The sequence below is a fragment of the Parus major genome, chromosome 4, assembly GCF_001522545.3.
Source record: "Parus major isolate Abel chromosome 4, Parus_major1.1, whole genome shotgun sequence".
NCBI lineage: Eukaryota > Metazoa > Chordata > Aves > Passeriformes > Paridae > Parus > Parus major.
In genome coordinates, this window is record NC_031771.1 from 31,540,204 (window position 1) to 31,564,717 (window position 24,514).

General features: G+C 34.4%; 1 protein-coding gene across 2 annotated transcripts; it reads left to right on the top strand.

Annotated features, from left to right (window-relative positions):
• Positions 1 to 321: 321 nt before the first annotated feature.
• ANXA10 (annexin A10) lies at positions 322 to 24,352 on the top strand. 2 transcript variants are annotated; one of them, XM_015625858.2, is made up of 12 exons: positions 322 to 505; positions 7,166 to 7,247; positions 9,159 to 9,253; positions 13,362 to 13,475; positions 15,279 to 15,369; positions 15,742 to 15,821; positions 18,477 to 18,530; positions 18,665 to 18,758; positions 20,143 to 20,238; positions 20,851 to 20,909; positions 21,950 to 22,072; positions 22,863 to 24,352. In XM_015625858.2, the coding sequence occupies exons 1-12, from the start codon at positions 488 to 490 to the stop codon at positions 22,929 to 22,931; spliced, it is 975 nt and encodes a 324-aa protein (XP_015481344.1). In that variant the 5' UTR covers positions 322 to 487; the 3' UTR covers positions 22,932 to 24,352. The 2 variants fall into 2 exon arrangements, with proteins under 2 accessions (XP_015481344.1, XP_033369265.1); XM_033513374.1 differs by having other exon boundaries at positions 21,950 to 24,352.
• The last annotated feature ends 162 nt before the right edge of the window (positions 24,353 to 24,514 follow it).

Here is a 24,514-nt window from a genome sequence, read left to right on the forward strand (position 1 = left end):
ATAAAGCATCTTCCTGTGCATGCCAGCTACAAATAGTTATTAGAGCAAGTGATGAGCTGATTTCAACACAAGGAAGGAAAAAAGGAACTAGACCAGATCCAATCCGAAAAGTAAATCATTAACACAAGCACTTTTGGTAGGTGAGTGTTTCATTCTGAATTCTGATTCCTAAAATCAACACAGCAGAACAGAGGGTGTCGTGCTAATGACTCTGTTTACTTACATTATAATCACACTTATTCAATACATGCTTAATGACTAAGCACACGGTAAATCTATAAAGCCCAAGGACACAAGGTACCAAGAGGTGTTCTGCTTCATTGTTACTTTGGAGCCTAATGTACTTGGTATCAGTTTGATTGGATTGCTTCTCACAAATCTCCAAAACAGAATAAGGTTTAATTTTTATAAAAATCGTATTTACTCTTACTTTTAGTCTAGGGAAGCTACTATTCCATCTCAACAGAACTTGAAGACTCATATCAAAATGTATTGTGGAGATTATGTGAGTATAATTATTTTTTCTCTGAAATCTTCCATAAATTTTCATTCCTCTTGAGTTGTCATCACATGTGTTGGGATCCATTTCCCTTCACTGGTAGAAATTAATCATAAGTAAAGATAATTTATTTGTGATTTGGGTCTAATCCTGGTGTAACTTATATATATCAAGTGTCTGAAATGAAGATTAAAATATAAAGAGTTATCAGTTCCTATCAGCCACATAATTTTACACCTTTCAAGATAAAACAACTCAGGACTCCTTGTAAAGCCCTTTAGGTGGGTTTTCTATGTTTGTGCTTAGCTGCTAAAAAAAAAAGCTAAATTACATAATATCACCCAACTGAATTAAGGATAAAATGATGAATTTTTCAGAAGATACCAATTTCTGGCACTGTTTCAGGGAGGGCTATGATTTGACAAGACCATTTGTAGCTGCATAAAGTATTTTAATAGCTTTATAATTTATAAACATTTGGTTTTGTTCATAGCATGAAAAAAATTTTACAGTTAAAAAAATGCTACCTCTACAAGAGCCACAACACAGGAAGAGTTTTCAGTGATTTTTCCCAATCATAAAGCTGTACAATATATTAAAGGCTTCACTAATGCTCTTTGAGAAAAAAATGTTTATAGCGAAATTTTAAATCTCCATTCTAGAAACTATTGGAGTTACTATTTCATGACAACGAAATATGAAATTTCTCTCTGTACCTGGCATACTGATCATTGTGTTCTCTAAGGATTTTCTTTCAATTATTATTGGTATGAATAATGATTCATTCCTTTTTACATGTACATTTCCAACAAACTTACAGATCAATATGAAATTTTCTAAAGGATAAATATTTTTCCCTTTCTTATTTTTAATAGAAAGTATAATTGGCTAATTATTCCAATATTGCCAGTAAAGTATTTCTTCTGATAAAATTATACTGAATATATTTGCTTTTCTAAAGTGATTGCTATTATATCAGTATTAGTAATATGTTTGGTTTTCTGCAGTTTGGGATCTTGTATTCTTTAGTAGACAGTTAAGAACTTAAAAGAGATTTTCTTCTTAGTTTCTTTTTTTCTTTTTCTCTTTTAGTTACAGTGTTTCTGTAATCTATTCCTGATAATTTAGGGGAGCCAGAAGAAATACTATACCTTAAAAAGGCAGTAGTTCAGTTTTAGTTGGAGAAGTCAAGAAATAGTTTCTTTCCTTCTATTGATTTATTGCAACCAATTATATTTAAATAATTGACACTGCATCTGTATATAATATGTTGTCTGATATTAATGGTAGTACCTTAAAAAATAACTTCCAGAAGAAATTCTTTAAAGTCATTCCAATTGGAAATTATCATATTTGCAATAATACCACAATATTTTGATAGCATTATAAAGATACTCTAATAGATAAGACAATTTTTAACTATGGCAGATGTTTACAACGGTATGTAGGCTTAATATAATGTAACCATTACATATTAATCAGCCTAATGAACTACTTGAGCAGAGGGGACACAAGTTCCTAATTCTGATACACTGAATTACATCAAAATGTCCCAGAATAAACAGTTTTAATACAATCTCTATATTCCCTCTTCTTCTAAACATAAAAAGGCACACTGATAAACCCTTTGTCTTTTCATTATCAGAGAAGCAAGAGAGCAGAGAAGCAACTGTAGACAATGGGGAGCATATCAATCCCAGGAAAGACAGGAAAACCTGATTACAGGCTTTTTCTGAAAAGTATTGGGATGGATTCTCAGGTTTGGTAAATTTTTACTATTTATTCCAATTTCCATGTGTTATGGAATGGAAAGGCAGAGAAATTAGGTATTTTTATGAACTATATCACTGGATCCTAGGAACAGACTTCCCTGCTGAGGCATCCAGACAGAATGGGGACACGTAAGGCAGAGCTGCATGTAAACATTCTCCCCTGGATACTGCTGGTATTTCAAGATAAAGTTGGTCATGGACCAGTGACAGTGTTCTCTGAAGAGACTCAGAAACAAAATAGCAGAAAAATCACCGTAGTAAATCTTAGTCAAGAAAACAGGGCTTATACAGGACTGAGTGGTGAGATTGTTGCGTTAATTTCTTCTCTACTCTTCTTAAACACTATTCTAGATTGAGAAAAAGTCTTAGAAGTACACTTTGGACTTTGAGATATTTTTCAAGGAATCCCAGAACATTGAATATACCACTAATTCATAAGCATAAGAAAAATAAAATAAAATAAAAAAACTGAAGTATTACTTTCAAAATGTGCTTTGTTCTTTAAGATGATCTTCTTTATATTTTATGCTACCCATACCAGTAATTACATACATTATCTGTGAACAATCAGATAGGATGGAGTCCCTCAAGATGAAGAATGAGATCTACGAACTGTTAACAGCAGCAGCCCTGCCAGATTCAGCAATGCAAGGCACCATCATTATCATAGATTACATACAAAAAATGGTTCCCTGTAGTAAGTATCACATGTAAAACTACCAGAAATTAGACAAGATTACATCTGTGACCTCTCTGAAATACATATACCGAGAGAGATTGAAGGCTTTGGAGAAAGAATTTTCTGTTTAGAAGTATCCCTTCCACTACTGTATCATATATTATTGAAATTAAATGAAACACATACAATAAACTTACAGCAAACCAAAATTCTCATAAATTTTTTATTTAATAAAGTTGCACACAAAGGATATATTTTCAAAAGTACAGCTAGCTCATAGCATGTGGTTAGCTAATAAAGAAAGCATTTTATTTTAGCAGACATTCCCTATGGGAAATATTCAGACTAAGGAGTCTGACTTCAATTGTTTGTTATCAGCAGAATGACTTACTGAACAAATATTATTAGAAGGTTGTTCGTACTTTAGAATGCTTTTTCCATCACAAGACTGAATTGCCTGAAGTTTACACATCATAATTTGATAAAAGCAGCCTCACCTTTTACTGATACTTTTGTTGAACTGCTTATGACTTTGGTCAGAAAAAGCTGTTACTTCCTTGCACTTGCACAGAAGGAAGGTAAATTTCAAGTATCATTTTCCAGAACCATTATAAATTTTTCAGTCCCTTTTCAATCTCTTTCATTGTTTTGATTCATTCCACCAATACCACACAAACCTGTTCTGTCTGCTCAGCTTATTTTGGCTCACAGGAGAGTTAAAAGAACATGTGCAAACATAGAGGGATATGTATAAAGTGCCCACCTGGGCCACCTCTGTGGAGACAGATCTGTGTTTTGAACATGAAGATACCTTGAGATCAGAAAGAGGAATAAATACCTTAATGTCAAAAATCACCCAATCACCTCTGGAGATTTACTTGCCTTATCTTTAAGTGCTTCGACACTTCGTGAGAAAAAAAGCAAAATATTTTTGATCTTTTTGGTTCTGAAAAATAGATGTTCCCTTCACCAGGATGCTGCAGAGGAAAGACAGTATGAAAACCATTTTTCCATGTTCAAGTACAGCAGTTTGTCTAACCCACAAAAAGGCCAAATTGCTCTTGGAAATTACTTTCCTCTGATGCTTTTTGAAGGCATTTTCTTTGTAATGCAGAAAAGTCTGTCATACTGAATCCTAAGCTCGCAATGAAAGCTCCAGCAAACTGATGACTATGTCGTAAGGGATGCTAGAATCCAGATATCAAAATTAAATTGTGCAATTCTTCACATCCTTCCAGTGACTACACCAGATATTTCCCGTTTTCTTCAGAAAATTTGGCTCTATTTGTGCATACTTGTCAATCCACCTGTTCCTAGCAGTAACTCTGAACTTTATAATGAATTTCAATCACACTGGTAGAGGAATGCAATCTCTTCTGAAGTTCTGTGAAAACATTGTTCGGTGGGTGTGAGGGAACAAAATTCTATTACCAGTTTTAAAATAAAAAAGCAGTTTGAAACTCAAGAGTCATTTATCCCATTGGACTATCATTAGCCAAATAATACATGCAAACTTTGGACTCAGCCATGGGACAAACCATATTTTTTACTTAGCCAGTGGTTGCCTCAGAAAGGATCCAATGCCTTGCGAATGTAGATGGCACAAGGAGAGGAAATTAACTGTAAGTAAGCAGAAAAACAGAGACAAAAGAATGAGGAAAGAAAACCAACTTGTTTTTATCTGCAGTATTCAGCGAAAAAGTTGATACCCAGAGCATAATGCAAGTTTCTTTATTACTCAATCCCACATTACTAAGACTAATGGAAGTTTCATAATTTTTACTTCTTTAAAATATTTTATTGGAGAAATTCATCTTAATTTCTTTATTTGAAAAAAATTATAGGATTATTAGGTTGAATAGAGAGTTGGTAGGTTATCTACCCCAGCCTTTGTTTATTAAGGGCAGGAACCAAGAGCTCTCTGAAATCAATACAAATACTTCCATTGATGCTATCTGTGAAATTAGGATAAAGTTCTCATAATAAGAATGTTGAGCAGTCCAAAAATGTCCCTGCCCTTCTCAACTTACAAAAATATTTCTATTACTTTCTCATGATTTGTTTTACTTATGTGGATGGCTTGAGGAGCATTGTATTTAGAGAAATGATATTCAGTGAACATAAACTCTTCTTCTGACATCACCAAGACAACCGCAATGCAATTTTCACTTCTGTAGATTTAACTTTGCCATGAAGAGCTCATCATTTCTGCTCATCCTTGCAGTCATCCACCTTAAAGCATGCAGAAGAAAGGTCATGAGACCATAGTGGTAATTTTCCTATGCTTTCCAGAGCTTAGGGAAGCAAAAAATGTTGCATAAGTAAAAACAAAATGGCCATAGACTCAAAACTGGCCATGAACACTGAAAAGATCAGTGATTTAGCTGTTCATTGTGTGACACCACAAACCTGGATATGTGAAAGGAAATACTTTGAGATAACTAATCTTTACAGGAACTGAGCCTGTACAAAGCTGATGCAGAGATGAAAACTCATCATCAGCATTTTAAACTAGATTCAAATAAATGCACACATCCTATGTTTTCTCTTTTCCTCACCTCCACCCTTCTGACCAGCAAGGGCTGTTATGAACTCTTGATTTCTGATGCTAGTATCAGTGGATCCCTATTCTACACATACATTAAGTGCCAAGTGAAGCTTAGGTTACACAGACAATTCTCACAATGAAAAGGAAGGCAGGACAGAGCATATATTAAGGAAAAGTCTGCAATTCCTTTTAGTTACAACAATATATATTAATCTAAAAAAAATTGCTTAAGTGTCACTGTGTGCTCTACGGTCAATATTTATCTCCCTATTTCCAAAACACTTCTTGTTCTCAGCATTTTGCCAATTGGTTTATGAGTAAAAAGGCCCTACATACTTTATGCTCAGCTGTAAAAATTGGGTCTTGTATTAAAATGATGAGCAGAAGGATGTCAGTCTACCAATGAGTGGTTTTTTGTGTACACGCATGCCGGTCTCTTAGTACTTTTTAAATAACTCCTCCAAAAATCTGAGGTTTCTGGCTATGCACTTTTTCTCACTCAGCCACAATTTGTTCCTACCTTTGCTTGGGTTCAAAGTAATGATCAAACATATCAAGAAATGGTGTCTTCCTTCTCAGCTAAAATACACAATTCTATTCTTTCTTGGTGCTTTTTAATTCCTCTGCTTGGATTTCAAGCCAGGCAAGAGTGATTAGTGGCCATGCACAAAACTTGTGTGTATGTCATCTTGTGTGAAGGCACAATGTACAAAACACTTCCAAGTGTATGTAAAGCAGGCAAGTAAACAAACAAATTAATTAGCAAAATCCATGTAAGCCCTGATTCTAGGAAGTATTCGTAAAAATACCCCATTCATACTTATAAAATAAATCCCATTTTTATTGGAAATGTAAATATAAAGTTAATGGTGTTATTTTAATCAGATGTACTGACTGAGTCCAGGAACCATCATAAAAGAGAACCTTTATATTTGGTACATTGGGTAAAGCAGATAGAATTCTCAGGTTAACTAAAGAAGTTAACCAGGAGACAGAGCTAAGTATCTGTCAACCTCAGTTATTTTCTCCTGTTTGTATGGGTCTATGATTCTATTAAAATTCGTTCGGCTTATTATTCACAGATTTATTAGAAAGAATAACAAAAAATACATTAAATAAAGGATCACTGAAATTTAAATAATTTAATTAGTTACAAAGCAACTAGAAAATTTGTGTTGTCTTCTACATGGCAATCTCAAAATTATCTCATACTTGGCAGTAACATCACTGCTTTAATAAATCACCAGGTTTGTAAGCAACCTATGGATCTCATTCATCATTTTCTCATTAGCTCTTCTGAATTAGAAATACCATGAGGAATAAATACTGAAGACTGTCAGGGATATCACAGATTAACTTTGAAATATAAAATAATATTTTTTAAAAAGGTTGGCAAAGGGATTTACATTTTAATGTAAATCCTCACCATTTTTTTTCTTATTCAGGCCTAACTCATGCTAGGGGCAACTTCCTCCAATATGGTCTGTCTTCCTATAATCCTTCAACTGCAAGTTTAAGTTCTGTTTCATAAATCAAAAACTATACATCCTGCTGCCCATGAAGCAAAGAAAATTAAAAGTTATTCAAATTTGGTTTGCAACAGAATTACGCATATCATATTAAAAATGTTAAACAACTGAATTAAACTCTATTTTTTCCTTTTGTAGACACAAGGAACAATTCTTCCTGCTCCAAATTTTAACCCTATAATGGATGCCCAGTTGCTAGGAGGAGCTCTACAGGGAATTAGTGAGTATCTTGACAGATTCTAACACAAATTTCCCTTTTTCAGAAAGCTCTCATAAAGCATTAGGCAAAATATGAACTCGTAAAATTATCACCACCTATCTGCAGATTCTTCAAGGAATCACAATAAGATATACTGATGATGTCCAAATAAATCATTTGCATTTACAAGAACAAAGAGTTGATCAAGATTAATCTAAAATCCTTACCAACACTGACAGTAATGAACATTTCATTGAAAAACAAGAAAAACAGAATTCTATGTTACATCACTAGAGTGAGGCCCAAGAAATGAAAGGATTTTAATTGTAACTTCAACAATTAAGTGCTACCAAGGTCTGCTAGGTCTCTTAATCAGTCATAAGAAACAAAACCAAATGCAGTAGAAAGTTTAAAGAATTCATTATCTTTGCAATTTTTGCTTTCAGTGTTTGTTCCAAAAAATCTTTTGTTCACAAAACCATTTTCCTCAGTTCAGATTTTTGTATTTTCCTATTGAACTTTATTGGTATTGCCAAGGGTCAAAATACTGATCTATTTTTTTTTTTTTTCTGAAACACTTTTTTCACTTTAAAACTGTTTTCAGTATCAGAGCTTTTATATCAGTTGGGCTTTTCACAAGATTGTACAGCACCAAATCTTGCATGCTCTTTTCATTTTCTTTAATGAAAATGTGAGGACTCAGATTTAATGTTGAATGAACCATAATAAGAATTATTCATCAAGGGGAATCTGAAGTATCTTTATGATCAAATTGGCTACAGATGAAAAGTTTTAAACATCTCCTTACACTTCAAACAGTACTTTTAAGGTAATGTTGCTAACATGAAAATATAGAGATGATATTCTTCATTTAATACTCTAAATTCAAGTATATTAACCTTAATTTTAGTCTTCCTATCAAAGTACATGGAACAAAGTTGCATTTCAAATGACAAAATAAACAGTTCAGCTTCAGAGGAGGTAAAGTCACCATATCCTTTACAGGCTCTGACGCCCTGACCCTCAATCCTACACATGACATTCATTCTTATGAAGATGTTCAGTCACCTCTGCTGTCCAGCTGATACCAGTGGTATTACACAAGTGAATAAAGTGTTATATTTATATATACTGTAATATTTCCTATATCTGTATACTTCTCAGTTTTTACTATAGAGACTATGAAAGCTGTAAAGATTCCTAGTGATAACTGTTCTCTGAAAAGTAAAAAGGAACCATTATGTACAATATCCCAACCCTTAGGATGCAAAAACATTTCAAAACATTTCTGAATATGTTAATTATATTACTTTTCATAAGCAATAATACTGATTCTATAATAGTCATTCATTATAGAAGTATGTTCTACCTATTAAGCAAACCATCATAGGTAACCTTCAATAAAATGCTCTTTAGAAATGGAATAAAATACTATATTTTAAAACTTCATAACTTACTTTATACAGTTCCATTGAAATTATAACTTTGAGTTTTTTAACAAATAATCTATCAGCAATTTGTCATCCCCATGAAAGAGATTCCTAATTCTTAAATGACAATTTAATCAAAATCAACAGAACACTCAAGTATGACTTCCAAGGCTCAGCCACAAATCCTGCTACTGGGCCTAGTTCAGCATTCATGAAAGCCTCTGTTCTATCAATGCTTTTAAATCCATTGAGCTTATGAGAGGTGATGATGCATCTGGTAGCAACAGACTGCTTCACTTTTTGATGGTATTACACCAGCAAATGCAAGATACACAAGCAGAATAAATACAACTGATGTTGTTAAATATTAGTGGGATATTAGTTTCTTGATCATTTTTTTCAAAAAATTAGTATAATCTTCTTAAACAAAACACAAGCAATCACAAATGTAAGTAATTAACAGCAGTTTGTTTATTTAGAGCCTGTGTCATTTCCTTTTCAGGTTGTGAAAAAGATGTGTTGATTGAAATCCTAACTCAGCGTTGCAACTCCCAGCGGCTCATGATTGCTGAGGCATACAGAGACATGTACAGCAGGGTACGACAGAAACACTTTGTACTTTCATTAGTTCTTTCTCTCCTGTCTCCTGTGCAGCTGTCAGCCCTTCTCTCAGGTCAGTCACTGGAACCACAAGCCTGTCAGACAGCTGGCACAACAGGCTGGCACACAACTTTCTTTGTTGGCTATTGATACCTCTGATGGTACCACCTTGCCATTTCTACAGCAGAAGTACTGTCTGCCACACACAGAGTTAAAAGAGGACAGGAAAAGTTCCCTCTTCTACAGTCCATTCTCCTCTATTGACCAACCTAAAATTTCTGAACAGACTTACTTCTTCCTTTTTTGGGGTTCTGAAATACATTTTTTAAGTTTTTGGAATAAATCATAAAATAGTATTGCATAGTAAATTGTATAGTACAATAGTATTGTAATCAAAGAAAAATACCATACAAAGAGTTACAGGCTTTTTGTCTCACTAACATAATGACTAATGTTCACATCTCAAGCACTGACATTCTCACACCTCATTCCATATGATCTAAGATCACTATATCACTATAATCACTAAGCACAACACTCTTCTGAGCTGCTTAAAGTTACGAATCTTCGAAAGGTGTCCAAAAATTTTAGGACATAAAAAGTTACTTTTTTAAAAAAAAAGTATTCTTTCTATACTTAATGTATATAACAATGTAATTTTTTTATCTGAGTTCTTAAGCATACACAGAGATAGATATTCTCATTATATTTCCAGATATATTATTGCTAACCAACTAACTTTTGGAAAGTTGCAATGCCTGCATTTTTCTTAGCTGCTACAGCTACATAAAGATAAAAATAATATTAGCAACACCTTTTGCAAAATTCCTGTGGAAGTCATGAAAAGCACAGTGTGAAACTAGGTATTATTTGATTAAATTGACTAGACATGTCCTTCCCCTGAAAGAAGCCAGACAAACACTTGTAATAAAATCCAGTTTTCTTCATTTCCTGAAGCCTGTAAAACCAAGGGCTCGCTGGAAAATTCCTTGAAGGCCAGTGTCTGCTTGCCATTGAATTGATCAGCAAGAGTGAGAACAATGAGTTTGCATAAATGCTACCACATGGCCATCTCTCTTAATTAGGGTTTACTAGAAATGGTTCATTCAAAAACTCCACATTATGTGCTTCTTTTACACCACCAGTTCATTAACCAGAAGAACACTGTATTTTTTTTCTTTGGGTAGCCACAAAGTTTTCTAGAGACAACCTTTGTGCCAACTCTATACTAAAATACCTCAAAACCACTGACCCCTGAATAAGCTCAAACTGTCCTAGAACTGGAGGAAAAAGAGCTGCATTTAATCAGTGTAGTGGGTTGATTTTGTGTTGTTACTCCTCTTCAGGAGATCAATGACTTTATTTGGACTGTTAGAAAAAAAAAAAAAAGAAACAATAATTGTGGTATTTTAGATGTAGCCCTGAATGAATAAGTATATTTTATAGAGACCATAAAAGAACAATAAGTGAATCATAGCTATCCACCTTCCAAGGACTGTGACAATGATTTAAATCAGTGCATCTAAATTATTAAACCTGTTTTTCCTATTATGATGTATTTATTAGGTTACTATCACACATGCAAACCGCACCAGTTCAGTGTTTATCCATGCAATATTCCCCACTGAGTTTTAATGTCACTTAGAAAAAACTAAAGTATGTCTACCCAAATCTACTCAAAGTGCCTGTGATGTGAAGCACCCAAGTCCATTCTTTCCAAGTGTTCATTTATCTCCTTCACCACTGGACAGTCATTCTCTACACCATCCATAGCATCTGGCTGGTTTGTTTTAACCTTTTCTCTACAGTGTATCAACTGGACCTATCACTTTAAAAAGGAAAAATATTTAAAAGCTTTTTATCATGTTTTTATCTTTAATTTCTGCTATCTGATACATGAAGATGATCTAGAGATAACACAGTATCACAATAAAGAATTGGCAAATGTCCTTCAGGAATGCAGTTCATATTCACAGAAAACAATTATTGACTTGCTCATCACTAATGTAGTTGGCTTTTCTTTTCAAATCAAAAAAAAATAGAAATAAATCAGTAAGTTATGAAAACACATCACCTTTAAATTCATACCTCTTTCAGCCATATGAGTCAACATGAAGTGCTCTAAAGCCAGTGGACACAGACCTAAAGACCTAGAAAGAAAAAAGCCAAAGAAAACCTCAGATGTCCTTTTTAAGAATATCAGTCTCTAAATCTATGACTAATAATGGAAAGGAAAGGCAAGAAAACTGTTTCATATTCCAGCAATAGGCTACAGAATATTCTAAAAATCATGGAACGTACTCCAATACACCCACAATTTTAATTCAAATTAATTCATTAAGCACTGGCTACACTCTACAGTGCAAGATTCTTCACGATACTCTTGACACTTTCTAAAGAAACCCCACCAAGAATGTGGTGTATCTTGACTTGAATTGCTCCAGTTGTGCTTTGAAAGACAATTTAGCACACATCACACTTCCCTGGCTGTTATTTGCCCCACTGGTTATATTGCGTTGAGCAAATGCACCATTTGGCAATCTCAGTTTATGAGTGGTAAACACCACAGGACAGAAAAGAGACGTGGCAAGGCAAAACCAATTTTAACCTTCTCAGTGCAAGTCATGGAAAACCTGTTGGTCCAATCCTTTTCTCTCTTTATTTCACTTCTCATTCTTCACTGCTCAATATGTAGCCACTATGGCCATTCATTAGACAAATGTAAACTGAGACACATCAGAAGGAGAGCAATATTAAAAAAATAAAAATAAATACCTGAACTAGCTGCATGATTCAGACATACAGAGAAGTTTTAAAATTCCTTCTTACAATTAGCCTTCAAGGATTTCTTACAGCAAAGATGATTAGGAAATTAGAATAATGACAGCTTAGAGTTGTCTTTTCTTATTTCCAATACTTTCCTTAGTTCTGATTGCAGGAGTAATTTTTAAGTAGTATCCGTTTGTATTATTAATCCATTTTCCCACAGGCCTGTTGTCAGAAGTAAAATGTCTTAATTAATTAATTTCTACTCCATGTGTGATTTAGTGATTGTCAAATGAATCTAAAGTACATTCACTGAAAACTGTGTGTGTTTCTTCATTATAAATTTAATTTTTAATATGCATATGTCATCCTTCATTGCTGCGTTAGCTATTAAATTAATTATATTCAGAAATGTATCAAAATCTAAGTACGGACCTGAAAAAAATACAGTTCTGGAAACACACTAGTTTATATAATGGAAACTGTTTCTGGCATGCCTTTCAATTCAGACATAGACTAGAACATATCTTACAGGTGTCTAGTGCTGCACAGAAAATATTTTTTAAAAGACTGCACAAGTGTCCTCAATCAGAAACAGGAAACATCAATAATAACTTCACAAGCTTTTGGTATTTGCAGAGTTTTGAAGGTTTCTAGTAGGAATGGGGAGAATGGGGAGGAAACTCTGATCCATTACTCAGCTATCTGACAAGAAAGATCTGAGAAATATGAGGAGGAAAAGGGGTGTTCCATGTTATTAATGCAGCATCTATCAAAAATAATTAATTCAGTTTGAATGTAAAATATAACTTAATTGAAGCACATAACCTTCCAGCTATCCAAAGCTGATATACTAGGAGCAATACAGATGATTTTTCTTAAATTATTCACATCTAAATTGTTCGGTAACACTGAAAAAACCAAAAAAAAACACCTGTGTTTTATGAGAGCCATCTTCCTAAGGTGCTCACCTCTCTGCAATTCACACAGGTAATATGTTAAGGGAAGCTACAGATGCTCTCCTATTATAGTAAGTTTTCCAAGACTTTAATAGTTGCACTTAAATGTGTGGATTTTCTTCTCTGTTCTAATGAACTGAAAACCAACAATCCATTGTGACCTACTGGCTTGTGCACCTATTCTCATCTTGCTCACACGAGTAGAACAAGCACGTACTATTTAAAAGAATATTTGTATACTTAATCTTAGCCAGAATTCATCTTTAACAGTTCATCCCTTAATCATTTACGGGGAAAACCACTAATAATTTTCTAAGATGTTTTAATAAAGTGTGACTATAGAGATAATCCTGTCAGTGAACTTTCTTTTTCTTTTCAAGGATCTGGTAACAGACATAAAAGAGAATCTCTCTCATCACTTTAAAGAAGTTATGGTTGGCTTGATGTATCCACCTGCCTCCTATGATGCCCACGAGCTTTGGCATGCCTTGAAGGTAATCTTCATAGTCAGACTTGTTTAGAGTTGCAGTTATTAATTAGAGTACTGGAGATATGTTAATTTGTTATTTTTGTTTTTACATTTCATTGGTTGATAAACTAGAGAAAATTAGTACACTGGAGTAGTGTACTATCATATAGTCCACTAGTTATGAGAAATAAAGTGGTGTTTCAAGTTTATTCATTGGTACGCTAAAACTAGCATAAATAATATCCTTATCACGGAACAAATACAACCCAATTAACACCCATGGTAAATTCAGAAAATGAAGAAATATTTATACAGGGACATGTAAGATGCTGTTTTTGCAAGCATTTAAGCATTTATGTATGTTACAAACCAAATTTATTTCCACAGCCAGTGCCATGCAGTAAGGCTCCACCTCTCTAAAGACCAATACTTCTTTAGCAGAACATGTCTTTGCATAAACACTTACAAATTACTCTGCAACAAAGCAGTGGTAACTCCACTAAAACAGAATTGATTTGCCATTTTGAAGAAATCTTTTTCTTCCCTGGATCTGAGACTGCAATCCTCACACAACTGAAGTTTTGAAAGAAAGACATTTTTTCAAATATCAAATCATTAAATGGAGAAATTCATTCCCACAGGGCATTGTGGAGACCAAAAGCACAACGTAGTTCATAGATGACTTCAATATATTCTTTGAAACCAGGCTGACTGTTGGCTATTGAAAATAATAATTCTTCTCAGGAAATTCCTGAATTACCAACTCCTAAAAGACAGGAAGGCATATCAGAGTTCAATCCTGTTTTCATTTTCTTTCCATGAATATTTGCTACTGTCTGCTGTCACAAGACACAGATTACAGGACTTTGGGAAAGATGATTTATCTTGCCAATTTTGAGAATTCTACCCCCACCCCCCCCACCAAAAAAAAAAAAAAGAGTTAGTTTTTCTTGTTCTTCAGACACTTAATTTTTAGAACTACTGGTATGTCTTTATTATAGTTGGCATTAAAAGGATTTCGAAATATCATTGCTAATAAAGAAATCTTGTCTTTCATTAATATTATTGACAAAATTGCCAAAGTTTATTTTTTCCTAAATGTGGATCAAGCTCAAACTTTCTTACAGTATTCTATCTTGACCTGGATTCTTATGGCCAAGGTAAAAAAAAAAAAACAGCTCATGTGTATCCATGGGCTCTGAAGTTCTCCATATCTCAAATGCACAATAGTCATTAACACTATCCATGTGCATATCAAAAGCACCACATCCTATGTCAATTGAAGTTTATAAAATTAATTCACACCCTATGGGAAAATACAGTGATTTGCAGCACTGCATGTACTCCATGGTGCTTTCCTTTAATACCAAGTTCTTTGCTAGATATTACAGATTGTAGCATCCCCAAATAACTTTAAAAAATAAAAAAAAATAAGATAAGAAGATAGAAGACCAACATAATACCTATGCTCATGTCTGCTTAAGATTTCCTGAACACTTGCTAGGGATATGCTCAATCTTTGCTTCTGATTTCTTTCAGCAAACAATAATTCTTACTAAAGCTCTGAAATTATTCCCATTATGTTTCAGTCAACACTAGTCTTGCTTCATTTCCCACTTGCTAATGTACATGCTGAAATTCAGATTTAAAAATGTATTTGAAATACGGGATTTTACTACTAAAGTAATTCAAACAGGTAGATTATGCAAAAGTACACTACAGTAATTGCTATTATTTTGTTATTTCTGACAAGAACAGCATTGCTTTCTTCTAAAAATTGGGATTTCTACTACACGACATCTTTTCATATTCACTTCTTTCTGTACAGGGCGTAGACACAGAAGAAAAATGTCTAATTGACATATTAGCCTCAAGATCAAATATGGAGATCTTCCAGATGAAAGAAGCCTACCTTATGCGTAAGCTTTTTTACCAAGTGCAGAGCAGCAGCTGTACTATGTGTGTTCTCGAGGTATTAGCACATATAAAGGAACAGAACTACAAAAAATGACTTCGCAATACAGACTGGTTCCCTTACCACATCCTCTCCCATAACTATATACAAAAGGTTGAAGCAATGTGGTGGGTGGGCAGGCCAGTGGGGAAAGTGGCTGAGGGCCCCCAGCAGGGCTAGACAGATGTACCAGCCCCACAGCCATGTCCTTGTAGAACCTGCCCAGGTTACACTGGACTAGAATAAGCCTATTTATCCTTTATTTGATAATCTTCATTTGCACTATTCCGATCATGTTCATTTGTGATTTAGATTGTATGTTTTTGGTTTAACGTAGAATATAATACTGATCTTCAACAAGATATTGATTCTGAGACTTCAGGTCACTTCAGAGATACACTCATGAACCTTGCTCAGGTACTGTAAAAACAAGAACTATGACTTATATTTCTAAAAGTTTCATAATAACTTTCAATCATATTTGATAAGATTTTAAGGTGACTGTGATTAAAGCTAGTTCAGTAGGGCTGCACTTTTAAAGAGACAGGAGGGAAGCTGATGAGGAACAGAAACTGATTCCTTCATCTATTCTGACTTAGACTTTGGATAGCAGATGGAAGCAAAGGTAAACAAATTATTTTATAAAGTCCCATTGGTATTCAACTGCCAACCCTTTGCTCCATCTGTCTCATCTCAAAAGGAGTCTACTTGCATGTACAAATGTGATTGTCATTTTTAAAAGCATGTGCTTTCACCATTATCAGAATATAAGCCAGTCAAACATTATGTGAAAATAGATATATTCACATTTTACTAAGAAATAAAGAATTAAAGAGTTTACTGCTTAAAATATAATGTTGTTTGTGATACTGCATATGCTAAAACACAAAATGCTAGCACAAAGGCAAAGGAATTATCACTTTTACATACCAACTTTTGCAGTTTTACCAGTCTGTAGTTTATACAACAAAGAGGTCATTTTTGTCATTCTCATTGTAGTCACTGTGCTCATTATCTTTAAAATCTTTTGTAAACCAGAGTAACAAATAATGGACTGCCATGAGATAACAGCATACATAAGGTGTATCTGTAATTTTATATACATGCATGTCTGTGCAAAAACTTCTTACATTAATTTGAAATAACAGTAGGCTTCACTGAAGTAAAAAAGACAGAAGTTTCAAAAACAGAAGAGGAAATATAAAGAGGAAATATTTTTTCTTGCGCTGGATTTTTTTTTACTTATAATAAAAATTCTTCCTTGCTTAAAAATGAAGTTAGAGATTAAGCAACCTTACTTCTCATAATTATTAAAACCATGGGATATACTTAACCCATCAAATGAACCAAATTTAAAATAATCTCATATTATATTTTATCAGTCCTAATTTCCTTAAACCACAAGTATTGATAAAGAGACCTAAAATCAGCAATTACATGGCTAAAAAAATCTGCTATTTCACTCAAGGAAGAGTTGTGGGAAATTTCATCTTGACTCAGTTATACTGTATACTCCTGAAGACTGTCAGTCAAATTGCTCATGCTTCATATCATCTTATATTAAAAGTCTGTGATACTTCATTAAAACATACCCTTTCTAGTTCTATAACCATGCAACACTTCCAGTGCATCTTTTAATGCTTTTTTGCAGAAAACCTCTGCTTTGATTTCTATTAAATCAGACTACTGAGAGAAATCAACATGCTCCACATATGCAGGGCAAACTATTCAATTGCTATAGTATTGTATTTATGGTTTTCATGTCCAGCCTGAGGCAGATTAGAAGTTATAGGTTAGGGTCCTTCCTAAAGAAATTAACAGAGTTATAATAGTTTCAAATTCAGGCTAATTAATATTCTAGTCTGAGACAAACAATTTATTCTGATTTTCTTTTTTTGAGTATTAATTGAAATATGATAATTTTCTACACTTTAAAACATAATTATACAAATGTTACTGGAGAAAGTGGGCATTTGACTCATGTAGAGTATTATTAAAGTTATTTTACTGCCCTGTCTTTATTCCTTTGTTTTCTTGTGTATGTAATTTTATACAGCCATTCCGTCATAATACACTTCAGATAATTTATCTTACTACTAGAAATTTAACTGTGAAATTCTCAGCATTTAATTAACATGCAAATTAACATTTTTAACAAAAAGAACTACAAATAAGTCTTTCTACAAGCTGAAAGCCAATACCTAATTTTAATCCTCCCCTTCACATGTAAGGTAACATGACTGTAAATTTAAACTAAATTAGTTCAATCACATATTATTAAGGCAGTAACTTATTATGAGCTTCAGATTCTTAAGAGTTCTGCAAACAAGGCTGATTTGTATCCTTACAAAATGACTAATAGTTATAAAAGCAATTCCAAAAGTAGTGTGCTCTTCTATTTTACTGACTATATAATTAAGATCATAGTGTGTTTACTAAAGAATTTTGCTTGGGTTGTGTAACTGGAAAGCTATTAAATGTATGGGAAAATTAGAAGTATTCTTTTGGGGTTTGTGTATCAAAGTTGTCAATTTCCTTGTCTTGGATCTTAATTTTAGACAATGATTATGAGCAAGCAAAATCTCCATTATTTGATGAGCTTTCTCCTATGGTTTGCGTAGGAAGAAAAATACATTGAGAAAAGATTCTTTCTGGTAATATGCATATTGATAAGAACTAATCAGTGAATGGAAAATGTTACTCTTATCCTTGTTTTTCCCCCAGTTACATATTAGAGTAAAAAATATAACATCCATAATCCTGAAAATGGTGGTGGTCAGGTAAAAAGTTATTTAAAATAAGACAAAAATGGGATAGATTTATCCATTTACCCCACTTTTTCTTTTTACAAGACTGTTTGTCATTACAGAATTCCTCTTATTAAAGAAAATTAAGACACAATATGACAACTTGAAGATGTTGGCCACATTCTGCAAATTCAACCATGTAGTATACTGATCCAACCTAGAAATCTATGTTATCCCAAGAAATTAATCATAGCTTCATATACAGAGAACTTTATATTCCTACAGTAGTTTAGCATTTTGAATATCTATCTCTTTTTTGCCTCAGGGAACAAGGATGGAAGGATATGCAGACCCTTCCACAGCTGCTCAGGATGCAATGGTAAATATGCTCAGATATGAAGTTCTCAAACATTAAAAAAAAAAAACAAACCAGAAAACAAATGTTGAAAAGTGATTAAGGACTTACTTAAAATATTTTGTGTGGTTCCCCCCCCCTTTTTTCTGATATATTAGATTCTATGGGAAGCATGTCAGCAGAAGACAGGCGAACACAAAAACATGCTGCAAATGATTCTCTGCAACAGGAGTCACCAGCAGCTGTGGATGGGTAATCCAGCAGTTCAGCTGTTTCAACACAGAGTGGAAAGGAAAAATGCAACTCACTAAGAAAGCTATGCTTTGCATGCCAAGACAGTCAGTGTGCAGCAGGACATTAGCCTGAAACCTAAGTGTGAACTGTTGGAGCTCTCAGACTTCCACCAATGTTAATGGGAATTTGGAAGTAATGCAAAGCTGAACTTTGCCCGATGACTACTGACAGCTGTAAACAGAACAGACAGGCATCAGGATGCCAAATAACCCAGAAAAGAATGTGTGACCAAAGAAAGGCAAATGTTACAGCTTCACTGTCTACACATGACACAACAGGATGAGGGAGATTTTTCTTAACTATTTTATTCATTTTTCCTAAGCAACTCTAAGGGAGAAAACACCTTGGGAGAGCTGGATGGAGTATTTTCAACAAACATTTGCATGTGAAAACACATTCCTGTGTTGAAGCTTTTCCCAAGAAGTTTCATAGAAGTTTTGGATGGGAGCACTTCAGTGTTTACATCTGCTCTCAAGTAATGAACATAAACACAGAAACACAAGAGCCATTTTTATTTAAAACAGAAAATCAAATATAGCTACAGATTGCAGGAAATTTATGTGAGCTCATCCAAATCTTCCATTATAGAAAATAAACCTATTTTATCCAGTGACAAGTTTGAGTTTCTGCTCTGCAGTCGAAAAACAGTCTGTCTGCTGACAAGTTTATCACTGTGCAGCCAGCTGTATTTCTTACGTCAGCTTCCAACAGTAGCTTTGAACTACTTTACTATCATGGATCAACAAATTCATTCAGCTGATGATGACAGGATTAACACACCTGCTCTATGTTCTGCTCTCTTCCTGATCTCTGAGGGCCCTTCCTGTACTGTAGTCCTCCACAAGTTTTGTAGTCAGCAGAAAAAGAACTTTCCTCCTTCCCTAACTGAGAAAGCACACCCTGGATATTTGTGTGTCTGCATATCTGCACCTTGCAGCGAGCGTGCACGTCATGCACATCCTGGCTCCTTGCCACAATCCAGGAATCTTGCCAGTTTTAGCCAAGCCAAGCAAGGAAGTTGTCTTATTATTGAGTCATTCTTACAAGTGTCATAAACAGATGTTGCTAGATATGTGGTATGCATTCATTTTATACTGTAGGCTGAAGAAGCCAGGGGGAGAATGTCCTAGAAGCCAGGTTTCAGGCTATTCATTTAGGTTGCCTGACCTGGGCAATATAAACATAATGAAACACTAAGAATAATAAGGGTAAAAAATAAACTCAATAGTTATAGTACTGGGGAGAAGCAAGGGAAAAATAAAAAAATAAAAAAAAAAGGCGAGTTGATCATTATTAATGAACCAGAATAAACAAGACTTTTTTTCCACCCCCCTCCCCCAAGTTTTCCAGGAGTTCCAAAATATCTCTGGGCAAGACATAGTAGATGCCATTAATGAATGTTATGATGGATACTTTCAAGAATTACTGGTTGCAATAGGTAATGTAAAGACATTATTTTTACTAGCAGCAATCTCTTAGTATATTATCTCTTATGCATCAAGAATATTATTTTTCTGATATTTTATCCACTTTAATCTGCTATATTGCGCAATTAAATTTTCAGAGATAATTAGAAAAAAATATTTTTACTTTCCCATCTAAAAATTTATCTATGCAACACTAGCTTCTGACTGAGCAGAACTAGTATCTACTTTAATTGATAATAAACTTAGTGTGATCAATGATAAGGGCATTTTCAACTGATTTTACACATACTAAATAACCAGCTAAGTTTTCAGGACTTTGGTGGTATATAAATAAGTTCCAAGCTTTATGTACATTTGTCTTTCATTTATAGAATATGGATAAAATATTTCTACAAATAGCACATGTGAATGTATTCACTGATGTTTAATAGGCCCTTTGATGCAACAGCAATGAGGACCCACCACCAAATTATCAATATAGTTGTATTAGTGAATATCAGTAGCTTAATTTTAACCTGACACATGGACAGCACTATTTAGCTTTATTTTTCAAGGAGTCCAAAGCCTAAAGAAATTATTTTATAACAATCTTCTGTTTACCTGTTCCAACTCTTCCCTCCTAGTTCTCTGCATTCGTGACAAGCCCTCCTACTTTGCTTACAGGCTTTATAATGCAATTCACGTAAGTAGTCATTCTACTTAATGTCATAAAAAGAAACTTCCCTATTTTTTTTTTGTTTCTTTGCTTGTTTGATTATTCCTAAACAAGTAGTTACAAATCAGTCTCTGCAGTCTTTAAGGTGTGATTTGTGTGTTTTATAGTTGTTGGTACCTACATGAATTTCAAAGCAGTAGTGCCTAGGCAACTAAGCAGTAAAAAGTGCCTAAGCAGGAGAACTAAAAGGTTAAGTATTTAGATACCTTAAAAATTATCTGTCAGCTGGCTTTTTTTTTTTTTAATTGAAGACTTTTTTCTATGCATGGTAACTCCCCCTGCTGTGCATTATTCTTACCTCGTTATTTTTTGTCTCTAGAGATTTAATAAGTATGGCTATAACATAAATAATAAATTAAGGTTACACAAAGACAAATGGTCATATTTCTTTGTAGGACTTCATGCAGATTCTTTTTTTTTGTGCGTAACAGCTAACTTCTTTTGACTCTTTTGCTGCCACTAGATGTCCCCATTCTTCACACAATGACATTATGAAACTCTATTTAGAAACAGTTAAAATAAAACACATCTAAACCCAAACTATGTAAATTCTAAAGCTATGGTTAAGAATCTCACAGAAATCACATGAGGCAGCAGTTTTTGTGAAAGAGATTCACAAAAACTCATTATAGTTTAAACAGACTCCACAACAACAGTCACAACTGCTACTCACAAACTGAATTCCTAAGAATACGGACAAAAGTTTGTCAAATTTTCTTTTTTAAAAAATTTCAGTGCATGGATAAATCACTGGCATATGGAGATACCCCGTTATTCAGTTACATAAATTGTATTATTTGAGTACATGAAAACTCTGTAGATAAAATCCTTAGACTCCTTTAACATCTAGAATACCCTTATGGGTAGACCTTTTATATGCTATATACTTATATATCCCATATGGGTACATCTTGCCTTTATCTGTTAAACATTCATATGAGCACACACAGATGGGCAAACTATCAAGTTTCCTCTCATTTTCTTTTTTCTTTCTTTTTTCATTTTAGGACTTTGGGTTTCACAATAAAACAGTTATTAGGATCCTCATTGCCAGGAGTGAGATAGACTTGATGAACATACGTCAGCGATACAAAGAGAGATATGGGAAATCACTCTTCCATGACATTAAGGTAAGTTTTTGCAAACTTCTGCATATATTCAGCACTGGTATCACACAGACTGTACCACTCTGTTTAACCATTTAGTTTAAAATAAAACAAACAAAAAAGCAAGGTGTAAAAACGATAGCACATTGTCAGTGCCTCAGTTTGATTTGAGTGACTAATTCACTCTCAACTCGCTCTCTGTGATTTTATCCTTCCCCAATGCGAGATGTGTATATAAACAGGGTATGACAGTGTGTGCTGAACAAGAGTTTGTATGAGTGGTTTCTATACTAATTGATAACATCTCATGTTAATCCATAAGGCTAGGCTGGTACCACTTTTGTGCAAAACTGAAGTAAATATCTGATTTTATCCTTGTGCTTAGGTAGTACCTTCACAAACCCTGCTCCCCTTGTACTCCTGATCTGATTTTTAAAACAAAACTTTGAATCTGTTTAATTGCACAAAAAAAAAATGTCTCTTGCTAAGACACTACCTGTTTAATGTCACTATAATCCATCTGCAAGATGCGCAGCAACTTTACAAAATCGCTTATGAATTTTTGGTATTGAACTTGAGAATTAACAAACAGATTTGATCCGGCCTTTCAAAGATAGATTGTTTCAAGATGCCCAAGCAACCAAAGGCCATGGCAAGTGAAACTGAAAATATCTCAGCCTAGAATCCATGTGAAAACAGTGTAATGTTTTTCAAAATATTATAACAGTCTCGTCTTTTGTCATATACCAAGAAAAGAAAAATTCAGAAAACTTACAGTCAGAGAAATGTTGATTTTTTTTTTTTTTCCTTGCAGCATTTTGCTTCAGGGCATTACGAGAGTGCTTTACTTGCTATCTGTGCTGGTGATACAGAAGATTATTAAGAAGATGAACTCTGAAGGCAGTGCAAACCTATTTTAAATAGAAATTGAAGCTATACGCAATGCACTAACTGTAAGAGATCCCTATTTCACATAATAAAACGGCAAAATCTGTGTGTACTGCACTTTTGCTAATATGAAATCTTTCTTGAGACAGGAAAAATGTTGGCAGGAACATGGTGTTTCCCTAGTTCTAATTAATATTTCTGGTTTTATGAGTAATGTAAATTAATGGAGCAAGTGGAAAAATTACTCCATATAAGCACTTGTTTATCATTTAGTGTCAGAACATCCCAAATATTTATCAACAGGCTCTGGAAGAATTTATTCACTTTCACACTGGAGAGAAAAATAGTATTTTGCTTCATTTACATTTAACAAGAGGATTTCTTCCTTTAAGGATTTTTTTTTTCCTTCTCTTTCCCACTTCCTATACCTCATATTTTATGCTCTTGAACATTATTATTTTAGTTACTACCAGAATAAGCATCTGCCCCCATCTATTATCAGTCACTCACCAGAGTGGTTTTATATTCTTTTACTTAGTTAGCTCACATACTTAATGGCCTTTCCTCCATTCCGCTTGAAACTAAAGTAAAAATTAGAATCAAGTAGTCCATCCATTCCAGTGCCATGTGCTGGGAAACCTGGAAGATGAAGCATTACCTAGCTTTATGTAGAGAAGCTCCGGAGGATTAAACCCTGAATTCCACTTTTACCTATCTCATTTTAACCATTAATATCGACGTCGGAGGCATAATATCTCATGCTACATATGAGAGCACGGAGGCATTATCCAGGATGCCCCGGGTGGTACAATTAAAGAATTGACTGCTGCTGGGTAACATTGCACCTCCGCGTGAGGCTGAAGGATGCGGCGCTCCCTGGAACACCCGCGAACAGTCTGAGATTGCAGCTGGTGACAGCAGCTGGAGACAGCAGCTCCCACAGCAACAAGGAAAGCCAACAGAGCCCAACCACGACTCCTCGCCCCACGGAAAAACGTGACGCTACTTTAAATATCCCGGCTCTGTTCAGGGCAGCCTATCCGTGAGCCTTCCAGCCTCCGTGTATGTGCCTGCTGTCAGCCTCTTACGGAAACAGAAGTGAGGGAAAGTTCACTAAAATATCTGCCCGTGGCTTTTCTCCCGCCGCCACAAGGTGTCCAACTGGACACAGACCTTCGGGATGTTTTTAAAACAGAGAGGTACTTGCTGCAGATGCAGTCCGTATGACTGAATAAAGCAGTGCTGCAGAAAGGCCCAAATAAATACGTCGTTGCTTTTGTGCTGTTTGCGCCTGTTGCTTCCCTCAGCCTCTGGAAATAACGCCTACATAATTACACCGTATTCTTCTTTGCAAATATCGATATCGTGTTACAAATATATTGATTTATAATAAAATTTCTGTCAAATCTCTCTTGAGTTTGACTCACTTCCAAACACTTCGGGCGGGTAATAAAATTGTTAAGCCAGAACTTTGGGAAGAACGGCTCTGGGAGTAAAAGTATTTTTTTTTAAAAAAAAGTGGGGAGGACGTGGAGGGAGAAAGGAGAATGAGCTGAGCACTGTCTCAAAGCACTGTCC